Genomic DNA, 17,922 nt, shown 5'->3' on the forward strand with positions numbered 1-17,922 from the left:
CACCATCAAATGTGATCTGATCATGGTCAAAATAACACAGATGTAAAAAGAGTGTCTGCTTTAACTCAAATCACCCAAATATTTATAGTTTTTCATATTTTAATGAGGATAGCATACAAACAATGACGGGGGGGGGGGGGGGGGGGTAAGTAAGTGATCCATCTTTCTAAGGGGACTTAAAGAAGACTTGAAAACAATGTTTACCAGACAATTTAAGTCAGGTGTGTGCCCAATCACTGATGAGTGGTTTAAAGCTGCCTTGCCTACTATAGAACACACACCTGGTAAGAATTTTCTTGATTAGAAGCATTGTGTGATGTGCATCATGGCTCGGTCAAAAGAGCTGTCTGAAGACCTGCGATCAAGGGTTGTTGATTTGTATAAAGCTGGGAAAGGTTACAAAACCATCTCTAAAAGTCTAGATGTTCATCAATCGGCAGTCAGAGAAGTTGTCTACAAATGGAGACTGGAGTTTGGCATTGTTGCTTCTCTCCCAAGGAGTGGCCGTCCACTAATTATGACGCTATGAGTTCCGCGTAGAATACTCAGAGAGGTAAAAAAGAACCCTAGAGTGTCTGCTGAAGACTTACAGAAATCACTGGCACAATCCAATATCTCTATGCACACATCAACTAAATGTAAAACTATGGCCAAGAATGGTGTTCACGGGAGGCCTCCACGGAGGAAGCCACTGCTGTCTAAAAAAACATTGTTGCTCCTTTAATGTTCACAAAAAAGGCACTTGGACACTCCACAGAAGTTTGGGCAAAATATTTAGTGGACTGATGAAACCAAAGTTGAATTGTTTTGGAGTAACACACAACGTCATGTGTGGAGGATAAATGGAACAGCTCACCCACATCAACACCTCATCCCCACCGTGAAGCATAGTGAAGGGAGCATGATGATTTGGGGCTCCTTTGCTGCCTCAGGGCCTGGACAACTTGCAATCGTTAATGGAATAATGGATTCAAAGGTTTATCAGGATGTTTTGAAGGAAAACCTGAGGCCGTCTGTCAGACAGTTCAAGCTTAAAAGAGGATGGATGCTCCAACAAGACAATGATGGAAAACACCAAAGTAAATCAACTTCAGAATGGTTTCAGAAGAAAAAAATACACTTTCTGCAGTGGTCAAGTCAAAGTCCAGACTTGAACCCCATTGAGATGCTGTAGCATGACCTAAAGACAGCGATTTATTCCAGACATCCGAGCAATCTGACTAAACTACAGCAGTTTTGTAGAGAAGAATGGGCCAAGATTAGTCCTGATCGATGTGCCAGACTGATCTGCAGCTACAGGAAACGTCTGGTTGAAGTTATTGCTGCAAAATGAGGGGGCCAAAAAATATTAAATGTGATGGTTCACTCACTTATTTTTCCGCCTTCTGTCATTGTTTGCAAACTATCCTAATTAAAATATGAAAACTTATAAATGTTTGGATGGTTTTAGTTAAAGCAGACACTGTTTTTTTCATCTGTGTTACTTTGACAAAGATCAGATGACATTTGATGGTGATTTTATGCAGAAATTTGAGAAATTCCAAAAGTTTCAGATACTTTTTCGTACCACTGTATGTTGATTCCCGACATAAAAAAGTATATTGTTGCACAGTTTTTGGTTGGTATCTTTATTTATATTTTTTTTAATTTATATTTTATTTATTTAGCAGCTCACTTGTTCTTATTGTTGCTAATTGGTGATACAGTCGTTGTTGAATGAAAATATATTCATAATGTGTGCATTGATATGTCTTTGCCGAATTACAAGGTTATTCTAAAATGGCCTGGGCTGATCAGAGTCCAGGGCTGGTTTTTAGTCTCAGTCCACCCCTGATCTCAAAACAAACTATCAAATTTGACATCTCGTCACACAACGACCACGGTCAAACAGAGACTCATTTCTGCCTATCACCCTCCTGCTTTTGCCGGATATTGTTACAGATAAAGTTACGTAATGAATATTTGATGTGCAGTTGGACAGTCCCTCATGCCAAACCTGATGGGGCATACCAGGGTGAACCTTTTGTTTGGGTCGGGACAAGGTTCAAACCCATGGCAGGGCAGCACTCGGACACAAAAAGTGTACACAAAAAAATGCAGCTCCCTTTTTTAGAGGAGCTCTTGTCAACACAACAGATTGCAATGCCTTGCACTCTCATGCTGCCTTGACTCTTCCTCCTCGTAGCTCTTCATATCCCTCCCACTATATTCCCTCCTCCCCCCTCTCTCTTTCCTCTTCCATGTACTGCCTATGTGCACCGTGCCGCTTCACCGTCGGCACAAGGCAGCTAGATGTAAGTTGAATCGAGGCGACGGTTAGAGAGGTGACAATGAGGTCGAGCGGGATAATGAATTTCCAGCAGCCGGTCTGACTGTCAAGGTGGATTGGGCAGATGTGAAGATATTCCTGACTTGCCTCCATCTTCTGGTTTGGATCTTTACATTGCCATCCTTTTTAAAGAGCAGGCAGTTGGAAGGCTTAAACTCCAGATCGCAGTTCAGCCTTGAAGGGAAATTGCCAGACTTGAAATCTACTCATCAGCCTCTCAAGAGCATCTGATTAAAAGACAGAAGAGGACGAGGGAATCAAGGAATTCCTCAACAGGAAAAAAAATTAATGTATTTCTTTTGGAGTACCGTGTGATTGTCAGTCTATTTATTAATTTGAGAAAAAGATCTCCAACAAAACAATGCTCGTCATACTTGCCATCCTTTAGAACAAATACCTTCAGACCAGAGAAGCTTCACACGTGCAGCTCATTCATCTGATTCGAAAGAATACTTTTGATTGCTGGACATTGTTCCAGGATGCAGGTTTCACTTGTGTGCACGGACCACCGCGGCGGGGTGAGTCGCACCACAGAAGACCGGCTCAACCGGCAAAATGCTAACAGTCCCGGGACTGGGACGCGAAGCAAGTTCCGAGCTGTGGCCATGGTGGCTCGGAGTCTCGGCCAGCTCTCTGTTCAGAGTGTGCCGTCTTCCAGCGAACAAAGCATGAGGACCGGCATGAAGTATAGGTAGGGTACACAATAAGATATTCCATTGGAATTCCAGAACTGTCTTTTATCCTAAAACTGTAGCTGACAACAGCGTCACTGATAGGGATGCAGGATGAAAATTAAGAAAATAGTTCCTCTTGAATTTCTCATATTAGTATTACTTTTTATTTTTGGAGTCATAGAAGGTTGGTAGGTTGTCACTTATGAAGTTTTTGGAGTACATTTTTTCAAAATCATCATCGAAAAGGGAGAAATAACATTGGTTCTCCTCACTCAAAGCTTAAATGTGAGGGCAAACATTCCTGACAAACTTCCTAAAACTCTATTTAACCTTATTTTTAAACACATACGCATGATTCCCGATTTACCGTGGTCTTGACATGACGTTTTGAGTTACGATTCATATAAAAAGTCACATTCATTGACTGCCCTAAATTTTTTTTTTTTTTTGCTCATACTCTGCCAGTGTCTTCCATAAAAATATTTACCACAATTATGACTTAACTACAGTGTTAGAATTAGATTGGTGATAGACTACAGCACATTCATACTTGCGCATAAATCCGGGCTACCCCTCGTTGGAATAGAATCTTGTCAATAACCGACGAGCCTCTTTACAGGTATATGTTCTTATCTATGGACTAGAACAGGGGTCGGCAACCCAAAATGTTGAAAGAACCATATTGGACTAAAAAAAAAAAAAGTCTGGAGCCTTATATAAGCCTTACAATGAAGGCAGCACATGTCGTATGTACTGTATCTATGTGTATTAGCTACAGTATATCAGCCTACTATTAAAATGACTAAATTGGCTACAAATACATAATGAGCCTTCATGATGACCGTATTTTCTGCATTCTAAGGCTCACCTAAAAGCCTTTAATTTTCTCAAAAGCCAAATGTGTGTCTTGTAATGAAATGCAGCTAATATATGGATCAATTTTAGTTAATCATGGCATGACATTCCCTTAAGCGCAGCTTCATCTAGAGCAAGGGTCGGGAACCTTTTTGGCTAAGAGAGCCATGGACACCACATATTTTCAAATGTAATTCCGTGAGAGCCATACAATATGTTTAAAACTAAAAATACAAATAATGTGTGCATTTTGTGTAATGTCAACAAGGGCTGCAGCAATCAAATATTTTAGTAATCGAGTAATCGACTAAAAATCCTATCGATTAATCGAGTAATCGGATAAAACATATTTTTTAGGTAAAGAGCAATTATAAATATACATGAGAAAAAAAGACATTTAATTTAATATTGAACCATTTTCAGTCAATCAATGTCTTTATTTTCGATGTACATTGTTGAAAACAGCCAACAATTGCCTCTCAGATGTGACTAGGAAAAAAAAAAAAGACCAATTCACTGCTTTCACTCCAAAAACCTTTATATATTAAAAAAAAAAAAAGATATATATTTCTTACCTAAAAATGCCATTACGATTGATAACACACATCACTTAAAAGTTAGGTGTTTTTCCCACGTGTTTCAATTGAATTTGTGTCAAGCCATTTTTAAGTTCTAGTTAAGTTTTAAGTTAGACTAAACCAGGGGTGTCCAAACTTTTTGCAAAGGGGGCCAGATTTAGTGTGGTAAAACTGTGGGGGGCCTACCTTGGCTGACGTCCTTTACGTAGAACAATATATTTAAGCAAATTTTAGCAAGCCATTCTGTGTGTCACATTTGCTTCATTATTTTTTTAAATTAATAAATTCAATCTCGCAACTAGCCTTTGTGGTGTTCTCTTTCGACTCTCGGACTCTTGCGAAATACTCCTGCTGTGAAATTAAACTACCGGTAGCTTCAAGTTGCTTCAATTTCTCGCTGCGTATCTTCCCTGTAATCTTGTCGTACATGTCTGCGTGTCTTGTTTGGTCATATCGCCTCACATTGAACTCTTTAAAAACAGCAACTGTCTCTTTGCAAATGAGTCAGACACAGTTGTTTCGTATTTTAGGGAAGAAATAGTCAAATTTTAATCGATCCTGAAGCGTCTGCTGTTGCAGTGAACTTTTTTTTTTTCGTTGATTGTCGCCATTTTAGAAAACTGGAAGTAAAGGATCACACTGAGTAATGTTGATTAGAGTGTTGCTGCCTTTTAGTGGGTAAATAAGGAGCAGCATTTAGTGTGTAAGCTACTTTATATGCTGGTAGCAGTACTGCTGACCAATTTATTAAGTCTGTGTGCGGGCCAGACGTTATTGATTTTATGACAGAGGCTGGGGGCCAGATTAAATTTGACCACGGGCCGCATTTGGCCCCCGGGCCGGACTTTGGACATGTCTGGTCTAAACTGTGAGTCCTCATAGGATTTTGAGTTTTTTGCAGTGTTCAAAATAAACGTATTGTAACATATCGGGTTATAATATGGCGGGGATATTTGCATGCGTTCCTGAACGCACCACGTGACGTGCGGGGGTGACGGAGGTGCGGGAGAGCGAGAGACGTGCCTTCCTGTTGTTGTTGTCGTTCCACAAGTTCCCAAAAAAGAAATAATTGCAACCTAATGAAGCAGGTGACTCTTTGTCAACGTTACAGTATGATAACTGCTGTATTGGAGCACATTAGGGGCCAGTGCTACTTGGTGTTTTATCCAGCAATGACTACTGAGCTAAAATTGACAGTTAGCTTTATCATATTTTCATTTTACACCCTCATCACTCTACAGCGCTATGTTTCACAGATTAAATAAAGCCTGTATGTAAGACACGTTAGACACGCATCGACAGTGGTCTTAATAGAAACCTAGCCCTCCACAGGGCTAATGTTACGTACGTGAGCGAGTGACAGTAACTTTAATTTTAGTAGCGCTGAGAAGTGTACTGCTTTAAGATGGCGGCTGTTTACTAACACCGCTCAACATTCATGTGATATCTATGAGACGCATCAGACGCTACCTGCTACCACTGCATCATGCGGGCTAGTTTTTAGCAAAGACGGCGTAGTTTGTAGCGGCTGTCGGCTGCAGAAAGGTTTTTTTAAAAAAAATTTTATTGCATCTTCCTCTACGCACGTGACATCAGCGCGTTGTCCCATATTAAAAGTAGTCCGGGCAAAACGTGATGCTTAGAGCTGGCAAAATTTAACGATGCCTAGAGGTGAATAAAATTACTCGGATCAGTTTTTAAACTCGAGTTACTCGAGTTGCTCGAGTATTCGTTTCAACTAGGGCTGTCCCAAACGACTAATTTTCTCCCGATTAGTCAGCCGACTATTTTTACGATTAGTCGACTAATCTAATAATTAATTTTTTTTTAAAATTTTTTTTTTTTTACTAATTTAGCAATGAAATTTTTGTTGACGCTTATCAATTCACAAAAAACATATTGGAACACTCAAATCATTTATTAAAGTACAAATAAACACGTAAATAACAATAATAAATCACAAATAAACAATGAGTTCAAATGCTGATAGAATTAACTAGTGTAGCATCCCGATTGAAAAGATGGTCTCTTAAACTGATGGTTTACAACTTTTATTCCATCCTTGATGTAAACACACTGTAAAGTCTACGGTGCACACAAATAAAGCAACACAATTAGAAATTAACAAAAACTTTTCACCTTTTTACTTTTAAACCTTATTTATATATCAATGAATTGCCTATATGAATTGCCTTTACCTTATCATTGACAATCTCTCCCTTGAGTGCAATCACTGTATATATTTATGACCTTTTAACCTTATATAATTTTCTATACCATAAAATAAACCATAACATACATGAAATAAACCTTTCAATTAGCATTAAGAACAATACTAATAGCACTTATAGGCCCATTGTCAATGAAACATTATTATTTAGTAAGGCGACAGCACCCTCTGGTGTACAAAAAATGAAAAAAAAAAAAAATTACAAACTGCGTGAAGGCGCTTGAGGTGTTTATTCACGGCCGACGTGCAGCCAAGCTTGGCACTGAAGAGACAGGACAGAAGAGCGTACTCTCCTTTGTTTCTTTGAAATAAGTCGATGTTTTGGACACTCTGGTGCGCTTTTTTGGGCTTTGTGCCGCTTTCCCCGCTTGCAAACAGAGCATCCGACATTCTAACTTTCCACGCATATATTTTTTTAACCCTTCATTAACCGTCGACGGCATGTTGTGCTCGTCGACGGATTTACGTCATCGATTACGTCGACTATGTCGACTAGTCGGGACAGCTCTAGTTTCAACTCTATTGTCAACACTTTTGAAGTACAATAAGTTTCTGAATTCTTTTTAATCACATTGTTATGATGTTGCTAATCAATGATGAGTATTTCTTACCATTAATGCGACTTCTGATGCTGCATGGTTTTGCTGATGGCTTTGTAGTCTGGTTGATACTTGGATACTTATGTATGCACGAAGCACCATCAGTGCACACCGAAACAAGTTTATCCATCGGTAGTTTTTTTTCTTTACTGAACTCAGTGAAGGACTTGAATAAATCCTCCCTTCTTGTTGTCCCTTTCATCGTCAAAACCTTGCAATGAATTGGAAGAATATTTGTGTCATGCGTATCCTCCTACAGACACCATATTAAAAATTCAAATATATATACATACATATATACATATATGTACATATATACATATATATATAGTATATATATATTTCCCTCCCCCATCTTTTTCCATTTTCAAACATTTTTGAAAGAGCTCCAGGGAGCCACTAGGTCAGATCTAAAGAGTCGCATGCAGCTCTACAGGGTTGCTGACTACTGGACTAGAAGAAGACATTTCACTTGTTTTAAAACTTCAACATTTGTAGATCCTCAAGCATATTTTGACTAGTTAGAAGGCTGGACAGTCAGCATCCATTTCATGATGCAAACACTACTTACTAAGGCCTGAACAATATGTTGTTTGAACATCGTCACAGCGATTTGCGGATGCGCAGTACGAGCATTGCAGGGATGTGCGATAATTATATATATATATTTTTTGAACACGCAAACTCGATTTTCTTCATGGTCGTACAGCGCCACAAATGAACTCGCGCGTTGAGGCTCACTCTCATGAATTTGATCATAGAGCTACCGAGTCGTCGATGGCCAAATCAAAGCTACAAACTCGTCAATCATCGTTAACTTTAAGTACCAAACACCTGCCTGGAGTTAGCTGTGATAGACTTCAGCACCCCGCGACACTCATGAGGAAGAGGAATTAATTAATTATGTGAATGTTATGTAGAGTAATTAAAAGAATGGCCTGAAAGGTGATGCAATGCAAAATGTGGGTGCGCTTACATATTGTGCTGGTGCACCTGAATGGATCACAATGTTATTTCTTTTCTGATACCGTTCAGGCGTATACAAAAAAGAGTTTTAATATTGCGATATAATGTCGCAAACACTCCTAAATCGCAATGATAGTTTTTCCAATATCATTCAGGTCAACTACATACTTCATGCTGCTTTATATCAGTGCTCCAACCAAACCCAAAAATTATTCTACAGCATAACTTAACATGTAACATTGTTGAATACAGTTTAAAAGAGCACACACATTTCAATAGTTGATCAACCCCACCTCCCAAAAAAAAAAAAATTAGACATCTACATGTGGGAAAAAGTTTTAAAAAAGAAAAAAAAAGAAAAAAAAAAGTGCTGCATATATGTGGAGATGGTCTAAAGTCAAATCGCATATGCATTTGTCAGAGGTGACATTGGGAAACGTCAAATTTCACTTAATTGATCAGAAAATTATTTGAATGCAAACCAATGCATGTTGCTAAATGTGTTTAGATTTCACTTAATTGATCAGAAAATTATTTTAATATAAAGAATGCACCTTTGTTCAATGTTAGCATAGCATATAATGTTAGGCAGAAAAATGTGCTTCCACAAAATGGCAGAAGGTATAATTGCCCTCTTTATTCACTTGTTGCTATTCATACAACTTAAGCAGCCATGGTTTGCCGTGAGATGATAGCATTGAGTTCAAACTAATGGGCCCTGATTTCACATTAAGTACATTTTTAAGTAAATCATTACTTCTCAAATAGTAAGGAGCTCCCCCACCCAGAGTGCAAACAAGAGCACACAACAAAGGGCACTGGACATACGAAGAGCTAAGATGTGAAAATATGATGAAGCGTATGTAGCGTTTGGCTTTTGGCTTTGACTCTATACAGTGGGAGACGAGGAAAACCAGTCTGTTTACTGTGTCTAAAAATGTTTGCAGCAGACAGTGTGACATCAGTAAACCACCGAGCACTGTTAGCATCATATAAGGTGGCATACCAAGTAGGGCTGCAGCTATTGATTATTTTAGTAGTCGATTCAGCGATGAACCAGTTAGTTCTAATAATCGAGTACAGCGGATAAGAAACATGAAAAATTAAAATACCTGAGCCTCAAACGGTATTAAAGAAATAAATAAATAAAAAAGGATGTATGTACAATAAAAGAATAATTGGCCAACTTACATAGCAAAAGTCCGCTAGCTTAAATGCTATAAAACGCTACCTTTGTTTTTTTGTTGTTGTTTTTTAATACAGTGCTCTCAACAAATGGTTCAGACACATATTCTACAAACCAAAACTTGGCTTATGTTGATCTTAACATGGAGCAGCTGGATTCAGCTATGTGGAATGAGGCAGACTAGAGGGCAGTGTGTCCACCTAAATCAATATAACTTAATGCAAACACTTTCAAAATAACCCATTACAATGCCACCTTTAATTAAACGAATACCCGAAGCAGCAAAATTTAATCCAAATCTTTTTTTTTTCTAATCAAGTACTTCAGTTAATTGATTAATCGTTGCAGCACTAATACCAAGTTGCTCAGTGCAAAATAACCCTACAACATAGCAAAGGAGCTGATACTGCCTGCAGCAAAAATAAAAACTGTCCCTCTGTCCAATGACACTGTCATTTTTGTTCGATAGTTTTTTGGTTTTTTTGGGGGGGTCAAATTGTTAGGCATATTGTCCTCATGTGTATTATTTATAGTATTTTTCCCCAATTGCTAAATAAAATGTATGATCATGACAAATAACAGTACTGTGCTAAATGGAATATGAAATATTAAAAATGGATTTATTCAGTGCAACTGTCCACTTCTTGCACCTCCCAAACTATATTTTATGCCACTGAAGTTAGTCCGGCTCTTGTCATTTCCCTGCCCCGGCTTCGGGGAGCGTAAACAAACCAGGAGGCGTGACAGCTAGCTGACATGCTAACCCAAATCATTTCAAAGTCCTGTCAAAGTGAAAAATCACACAAAACAACCCCTGATCGTGTCACACGGTAGCAGGGTTGTCGATTGTCTCAGCCTGGTGCAGCAAAGAAAACCCACATCACATTTGGCTGGCCTGATGCTAAAAAAACCCCAATATTAATCCACAAAATCAGCTGAATCCGCAGTCCATCTGAATGATATAAAACAATGCTGTAGTATTGTGAGATGCTGACCCGGGTGACGTCACATTCACATTCCTCCTCAAAATAGGCAGTTGTTCATTTTCATGGCGCGGGATTGAAAAAAATTGAATAAATAAAACGATCGCTTCCACGCACATCCAAGCGGTCCATTTCATTCAGGAGCATAAAATACCACATGAAATATGAAGTAAACATGCTTTTTTTTCTGTCATAGGCACTTTAATGTTGCTGATCAATTAGAATTTGTTATTATTTATTGATTTTATTAAATTTTATTTGTCATTATTAAATGTTTAAAAAATGTACCTTGAGTGTAATTTTAGTCTGGATGTGACTTTTTTTTTTTTTTAAATATAGGCAAATTGATGTGCTTTCTTTTCTGTTTCAAACAAAACAATGTCAATAAAGATATACTTAAAGTGCGTACGACAGAACAAAAAAGTCTTAAATAGCATTATTATGTGAATTAGAATCATATTTTAAGACAATTCTGCTATATACAACAATTTGGCAAAGCGCAGATGACGAGAAATTAGTCTTTTAATCCGCCGTTTAGCCACGCCTACCATTATAGGGCTCTAGCGTCCCCAACAGGAGGATGACGTCGGCAGGGTCATGGTTTCATCTTATTTAGAATTCAGCCCATTGAGGGGGAATTATTCAGAAGGAGGAAAATGCGACAAAGAGAGCCGCAAAATGTCATTGTTTCAGTGTCTCTACTCCAATATTTTTTACAGCATATTCTTCTTATTGAAATATTTTTCCCCAATAGCTAAATAAATATATATAAGAATATATGGTATGGCCACGACAAAGTGATAAAAATGCGTTTATTCAGTGCGACATGGCAAAATTATTCCATAATGGTCAAAACTGTCGACTTCACCTTTGCTGTCGCACCTCCCGAACGATATTTTATGCCACCATAGTTAGTCGGGCTTTCGTCATTTCCCTTCCCCGGCTTCGGAGAATGTAAACAAACCAAGAGGCGTGACAGCTAGCCGACATGCTAACCTGAACCGAGTGATGTTTCAAACTCTTCGAAGCGAAATCACACAAAACTAGCCCGGGTCATTTCACACGGCGGCGGGGACGTCGAATGTCTTTGCCGATCGGCAACCCGCCTGGCGGCGAGCAACTTAGAGCTCGTCGTTCCCCTGCTGCGGGCAGAGAGCTCGTTTGCGGGGAAGCAGCTGGACAATGACCGCCGGACAAACCAGCCGACGTCGGAGGAGCGGGTATCTGCCTCATGGTCAACACGAATATGGCGTAAAATAATGCTTTACTACACGGCGAAGACGTAAACAGTGAGGGAGTCATACGAGAGCGGCTGCAGTTGTTGTGCAGCTAACATGGCAGGATGTGTCTGAGGAGAGCTTTTCTACATGTCTGTCCATGATCAAACGTAAGTAAATAGTCCTTGATTTAAAAAAAGTTTATAGTGTTAACTATGTAATCGCTGTATTTGTGGCCATTTTTAACACAAAATTTCTGATGGGGTTGACAGTTTGGCAGAACACCGGGCACACGAAGAGGGCAATAAGCCTGGTACAGCGCTCACCCGGCGGGGGGGGGGGGGGGGGGGGGGTGTTGGTGTGACAAGACGCACGTGGCATTCTCGGTGGACAAGGAGCATTGTCAGCCACAAAATGCAAGCCACCTCTGTATTAAAACATGTGCCATGATCCCAGTATTTCACATAATACAAAACACGATGTTTACTCACGTTATTGTAAGTCCAATGGTCCCACAGTTGTTGCACACTCGTCCTGGCCGATCTCGGGGTGAACGGAAACTTTCTGAAACCCAAAAAGGCTCCCACGCTCTCCCTGTTGCAGCTACAAAAGCCTGCAGCCGTTTGGCTGGCGTGATGCAGAAAATAAACCAATTAATCCGCAAAATCAGCTGAATCCGCAGTCCACCTGCATGCTATAAACCAATGCTGTGTTGTGAGACGCTGACCCGGGTGACGTCACATTTGCATTCGTCCTGAACCCGAGACTGAAGCCGGAAGTCACTCATTTTCATGGCAATTGAATAAATAAAACGATCGCTTCCACACACATCCAAGCAGTCTATTTCATTCAGGAGCATAAAACACCGCGGGAAATATGAAATAAACATGCTTTTTGGTGTCATACGGACTTTAATTGTAAGTTGATCTATATTAGTTTTTTTCCTTTAATAATATTAACCATGACATGATGTTATGCAGAGGAATAATTTTAATAATAATAATAATTTTATTGACAGATGATATTATTTACAGTGGCGGCATAGAGTTGGGGGGGCGTTAAACTCTTCTTGGGGGCGGCATAACAGAAAATAATAAAGAAGCACTTAAGTAAATTGAAACGACTGTCATTGTTTTTACTGGACACTTTCTATGGCATTTTTTTTTTTTGGGTGGAGAACTGATTGATTTCCGCAGTGTCTTGTTCTCGACTCAATAAAGGTTTGGAAACACTGGAGTATATTGTGATATGCAAGTGTTAAGTGTACCTCATGATAGTATTGGTGTTTCTAAAAAAAAAACTACTCGCAAATCGGTATTTTGTTAATAGTCTTACTAAACTATTGTATAACGTTTTCCATAGAGTATACCTCTTAATGTGTGTACAGTATGCTGTGCATTTTAATTGGAGCAAAATATTGTTTAATTGGCTGTTGTCTATGATGCACATTAGTCATCCTCACTAGCCCCGATGAAGACTTATCACTCCCTTGCATCTGATGTGCTCGGGGCAGTGATGCCATGTTGGCACAATCTAATTATTCAAGCTAATGATATTGAATAAGTAGAATCGCGTCAGCCCTCGAGGGTGTTGTCCGCTCTTTTGCTTCATTGCTGTAGTCCAAAATACACATTGTGCTCCCTGTTTGCGCAGCGCGCTCAGAGTTAATGCAACGCAGTCTTGTGTAGGCAGCTCAAGGTTGCATGCACGTTGTGGGTGCAGCGCTATGCTCATAAGAATGAAAGAGAAAGGATGGAGACAGTGAAAGGTTAGCGTAGGCACTAGGCACGATGCTTAAGTCATCTCTAGTCTTTATTAGTCATTTCATGTCTAAGGAGTTGCCTTAACTCGGCTGTCCACTTCTTGTTTATCCTCTAGCACATTTGCAATTCGGCCCTTTTGTTTTTGTGCTTTCAAAACTCACCCATTCGCTGTTTTTGTGCAAATCCATGTCTGCAAAAAATTGTGCTTTGGCACTATCCTGGAACTGCGGTGGAATCTCTTTTTTATTTGTATGTCCTATTTTTGTGAATATTCGACCCTGTTTCCACCACCCACATTTTTGTATTAATAATATTAAATACATGAATTAAAATAAAAATGGGCAATTTGTTTCTTAAAACCGATGAGCCGTAGTATGTGCTTGAGATATATGTACAGTACGTATGGCATGTAACAAATAAGAGTTTAAACTGTTTAAACTTGGAACTTTAATTTTTACATTTTAGTGTCCAATAAAAACGAACACGAAAACGTCAAAGAAAGCTGCATCCAGTGACGTTTCTCTGCATGGAGGAAAGGATCCTGGCAACAAAGGTTCATTCTCATAGCATATCAATAATGACAACGTATTAACGTAATGTGCAATAGAAGTGCTTAGCTTCAATGTATGACAGTATTTTATATTATAAATGCCCTATAATCATGATGTTGGCAGCAATTTGTGTGAAAATAGGGTAAAGCATAAACAGGTGAACTTACATTTACAGCACAAATCTGTAAATGCTATGTAATCGGCTGGGACCTGTCCAAGATGGCAACCGTCTGGTACATTTACATACAAATATCTGTATTGACAATAAACAGCGGTGGAAGCTGGTATACTAATTTAGCTTGGCAATTGATTTATAAGAAGAATTTTAAACCTCATGAGCGATGCACATGCTATAATTTCATCGCATGTTTTGTAAACCTAAACTTTCACAAACTTTCGCACGCACAACATAATTGGCCGGAAATTCCGCACGGATTTTCCGATCCCCGGAAATTAGATCATGTGCTCGGCTGAAGATTTTCAGTGCGTTATTACCAGAGTTGTCACAAATGCGTTACTAAGTAATGCAGTATTGTAATGTGATTACTTTCTTTCAGTAATGAGCAGTCTAATGCGTTCTTTTTTCACAACCAGTAATCTGATTAAAGTTAGTTTCCTTGGTGTCTGTGCATTAGTATTTTAATATTGCCTCATAATGTATGTAGAATGAAGAATATTGTAGTCATGTACGAAGAGCGTTCTGAATAGAAAATGTTAGAAAGGTTCCCACTACGCGTTCGTTTCCATGGTAACTGCTCATAGTTACTTCCTGTTTTTGTCTCGCGTCATACACGCTAAGTGTTTTGGGACTGAGAAAGGCTTGTGCCACCGCGGGTGCACATTCAAGCCGAGTGCAGCCACCTGTTGAGCTGTGCGAGGGAATGTTGATCTGTGTGCGTCCTTGAATGAACGTCAGTATTTCTAGCCATAGGTTGGAGCCGCTACATGCGCGGCTGTTTCGTAGCTTTGCTGTTGCAATGGCTGGTAGTCATCACTCCAAGTCGACAGCATTGTTTACATGATATTCATGTTGCACATTCATTTCGCGAGATGACTTGTTCGTTTAGCTTCTTTGGACGTGTTGTAAGTCAGATTGAGGGTGCTTAGTGCTGCCACGTTTTGTGGGCAAATTGACTGCGTGTTTCTACGGCATACTTCCGGGTTGTGCGCGCACATTTGCGCAAGTCCCCACCTTTTTGCTTATTGCACTGTTTATTGCACATTTCATTTGTGTGTTTCTGTTTATTGTGCAGTCAGTTTGCATTGTTTTACAATGACACTGATATGCTGTTAACCCTTAACCCTAACCTGATCTTGATAATTTTTTACGTTAGTCTTAATATTTGTGTTAGTGGAGGTTTAATTAGTCTGTGGATATGATTTCAACAAATTCCACGCAGTTTGTCAGTTAATTGTTAGTTTCAGGGCTACGGAGTGGCTAAGCTAGGGCGAGTCAATGGTGGTTGAAATCAACTCCATCGACTAATTAAACCCCCGCTAACTCAAAGATTAAGCCTTATGTAAAGAATTCTGGTCTTCCCCTTTAAATCCAATTATCGAAAAGTCAATAACATGCAATGACATTTTTTTGTTGTCAGTCTTATGTTGACACAGCAAATGGAGAAAAATTGGTAAAAAGTAACCCATAAATTACTTTTAAAGTTACTTAGTTTCCGAATAATACGCATGCATATAACCCTTTGCCTTGGCATTGGTTCTACAACCCTGGAGGCTCGAGAAATTTAGTTTGAAAGGTGCCGAATCTGAAACCCAATGAGAGGGTGCGTTCTAGGTGTTCTGATTTTACACTCCATCAGAAATTGCAACTTTGCAGTTCTGCACATGAGCGTAATGTTAATGCAGCAGGTCCAAAGTATACACCACAATCTTTCTATAGCCCTAGTAGAAAACATTCCCAGAAAAGTTACAGCTGTTGTAGCTACAAAGGACGAGCTGATGTTTTACCAAAAAGTATAGTTTAGGAATGGGATGTCGCCTAATTTCAAAAGTGTGTGCAGGAGAGCAAATGCTTTTGAAAGTGATGTTCCACTATGTTGATGTGAGGAATGGAGCTTTTTCTCAGGTATAACTAGTAGTCATCTATAAGCATATATCATATCATTTCATATCAAAGCTTTTTAGGTATAAATTCCAGATTTCTGTAGTTTATTTCTTTTGGGTGGTTGTTTTGGCAGGTCTCCTTCCTTTGCAAAATCGCAGGGTTCATGAGAAACTTTTGCATGCAAATCCGAATTGTGCAATAGCTACGTGAAATTCAGATGGATTTTCATTTGCATAAGGTCCTTTCTGTCATTTCCTCAGCATGGGAGCCTTGAGCAGTCTTTACTGCGACTGTCAGGCAGCATTTATGGGCAACAGCACTGGCTAACTCGGAAAAGGCCTCCCTGCGGGTTTAAGTGGGGAAAATATCAATTTGAATGTCTTCTCAGCCCTAGAGGGGGGTGTTGACAGAAGTATTATGTCACGTGGCATTGTCTCTTTATAATGAATGGGCTAAAGACATGCAGATCTGCTGACCGCATATCTCTCCTGCAAAACTGAATAAATACCTTCAAGTCAGGGCTAAATTAATGTGCACAAAATGGCTTATGGTGCTGTTAACTGGGCAAGACTGTGGAGAGGGAGTCATTTCAGTTTGTCGCTTTTGTCTCTCGACTCGTGTCTTAGTCAACCAAACACCTGAAGATGTGGACAGGAGCACATCTCTAAAAAGAAGTGCAGAGATGGCAAACATAGCCATACCTAATATGTGGTTTAATACAGCTCTATCTTGGGCTCATTTGCAGTGACTTTGTCACGTTCTATTTCTTTCTTCTATACATTATATCAGCAGCAGAGATTGAAAAATGTAACCAGCCTCTCTTAACAAAGTAAGGACTAGAAAGTACAAATGTGTTTTTAAAAGCAGGGACGAAATGTAAACTCTTGCTTGAAAAACATAAGGTACAGATTAGGGCAAGGTTATATGGCCTTATGTACTGGTAAATAGAGCATATTTACCTCGATTAGGTTAAATGATGATAAATTCGCCCAAGCGGACTTGTATAATTTGAAAATCTGAATGAATGCATGAAATTCAAATTAACCATTTCTCATTGATTTACCAGCTTTCAATGTAGAGTGGTATGAAAAAGTATCTATACCTTTTGGAATTTCTCACATTTCTGCATAAAATCACCATTAAATGTGATCTGATCTTTGCCAAAATCACACAGATGTGAAAACTGTCTGATTTAACTAAAACCACCTAAACATTTATAGATTTTCATATTTTGATGAAGATAGCATGCAAACAATGAAGGGGGGGGGCGGTGAACCCTCTGCCTAAGGAGACTTAAAGAGCAATTGAAACCAATTTTTACCAAACAATTTAAATCAGGTGTGTGCCCAATCACTGATGAGTGATTTAAAGCAGCCCTGCCCGCTATAAAACACTCTTGATGAGAATGTCTTGATGAGAAGCATTGCCTGATGTGCATCATGGCTCGGTCAAAAAGAGCTGTCTGAAGACCTGCGATCAAGGATTGTTGATTTGTATAAAGCTGGGAAAGGATAAAAAAACATGTCTAACAGTGTGGATGTTTATCAATCGACAGTCAGAGAAGTTGTCTACAAATGAAAAGAGTTCGTCACTGTTGCGTCTCTCCCAACGAGTGGCTGTCCACCAAAGATGACGCCAAAAGTTCAGTGCAGAATACTCAGAGAGGTAAAAAAGAACCCTAGAGTGTCTGCTAAAAACTTACAAAATCCCTGGCACAGTCCAATGTATATGTGCACACATCAACTATATATAAAACTATGGCCAAGAATGGCGTTCATTGGAGGACTCCACGGAGGAAGCCACTGCTGTCTAAAAAAATATTGTTGCTTATTTAATGTTCGCAAAAAGGCACTTTGGCACTCCACAGATGTTTTGGCAAAATATTTTGTGGACAGAGGAAACCAAAGTTGAATTGTTTGGGGGTAACAC

The 17,922-nt window shown here is 39.3% G+C and overlaps 1 protein-coding gene across 6 annotated transcripts in view; it reads left to right on the plus strand.

The window, feature by feature from the left end:
* Positions 1 to 17,922, plus strand: part of kcnab2a (potassium voltage-gated channel subfamily A regulatory beta subunit 2a) — a 289,080-nt gene that overhangs the window by 183,302 nt on the left and 87,856 nt on the right. Inside the window, exon 1 of one of the 6 annotated variants that reach the window (XM_057846280.1) lies at positions 1,909 to 3,020. The exons of the other annotated variants lie outside the window; for them this stretch is intronic. Coding sequence (XP_057702263.1) covers positions 2,809 to 3,020 — 212 coding nt within the window. The 5' untranslated portion in view covers positions 1,909 to 2,808. Of the gene's footprint in view, positions 1 to 1,908; positions 3,021 to 17,922 lie in introns of those variants that run through there. 6 annotated transcript variants of the gene reach the window in all.

This window comes from Corythoichthys intestinalis, chromosome 9, assembly GCF_030265065.1.
Source record: "Corythoichthys intestinalis isolate RoL2023-P3 chromosome 9, ASM3026506v1, whole genome shotgun sequence".
Classification (NCBI taxonomy): domain Eukaryota; kingdom Metazoa; phylum Chordata; class Actinopteri; order Syngnathiformes; family Syngnathidae; genus Corythoichthys; species Corythoichthys intestinalis.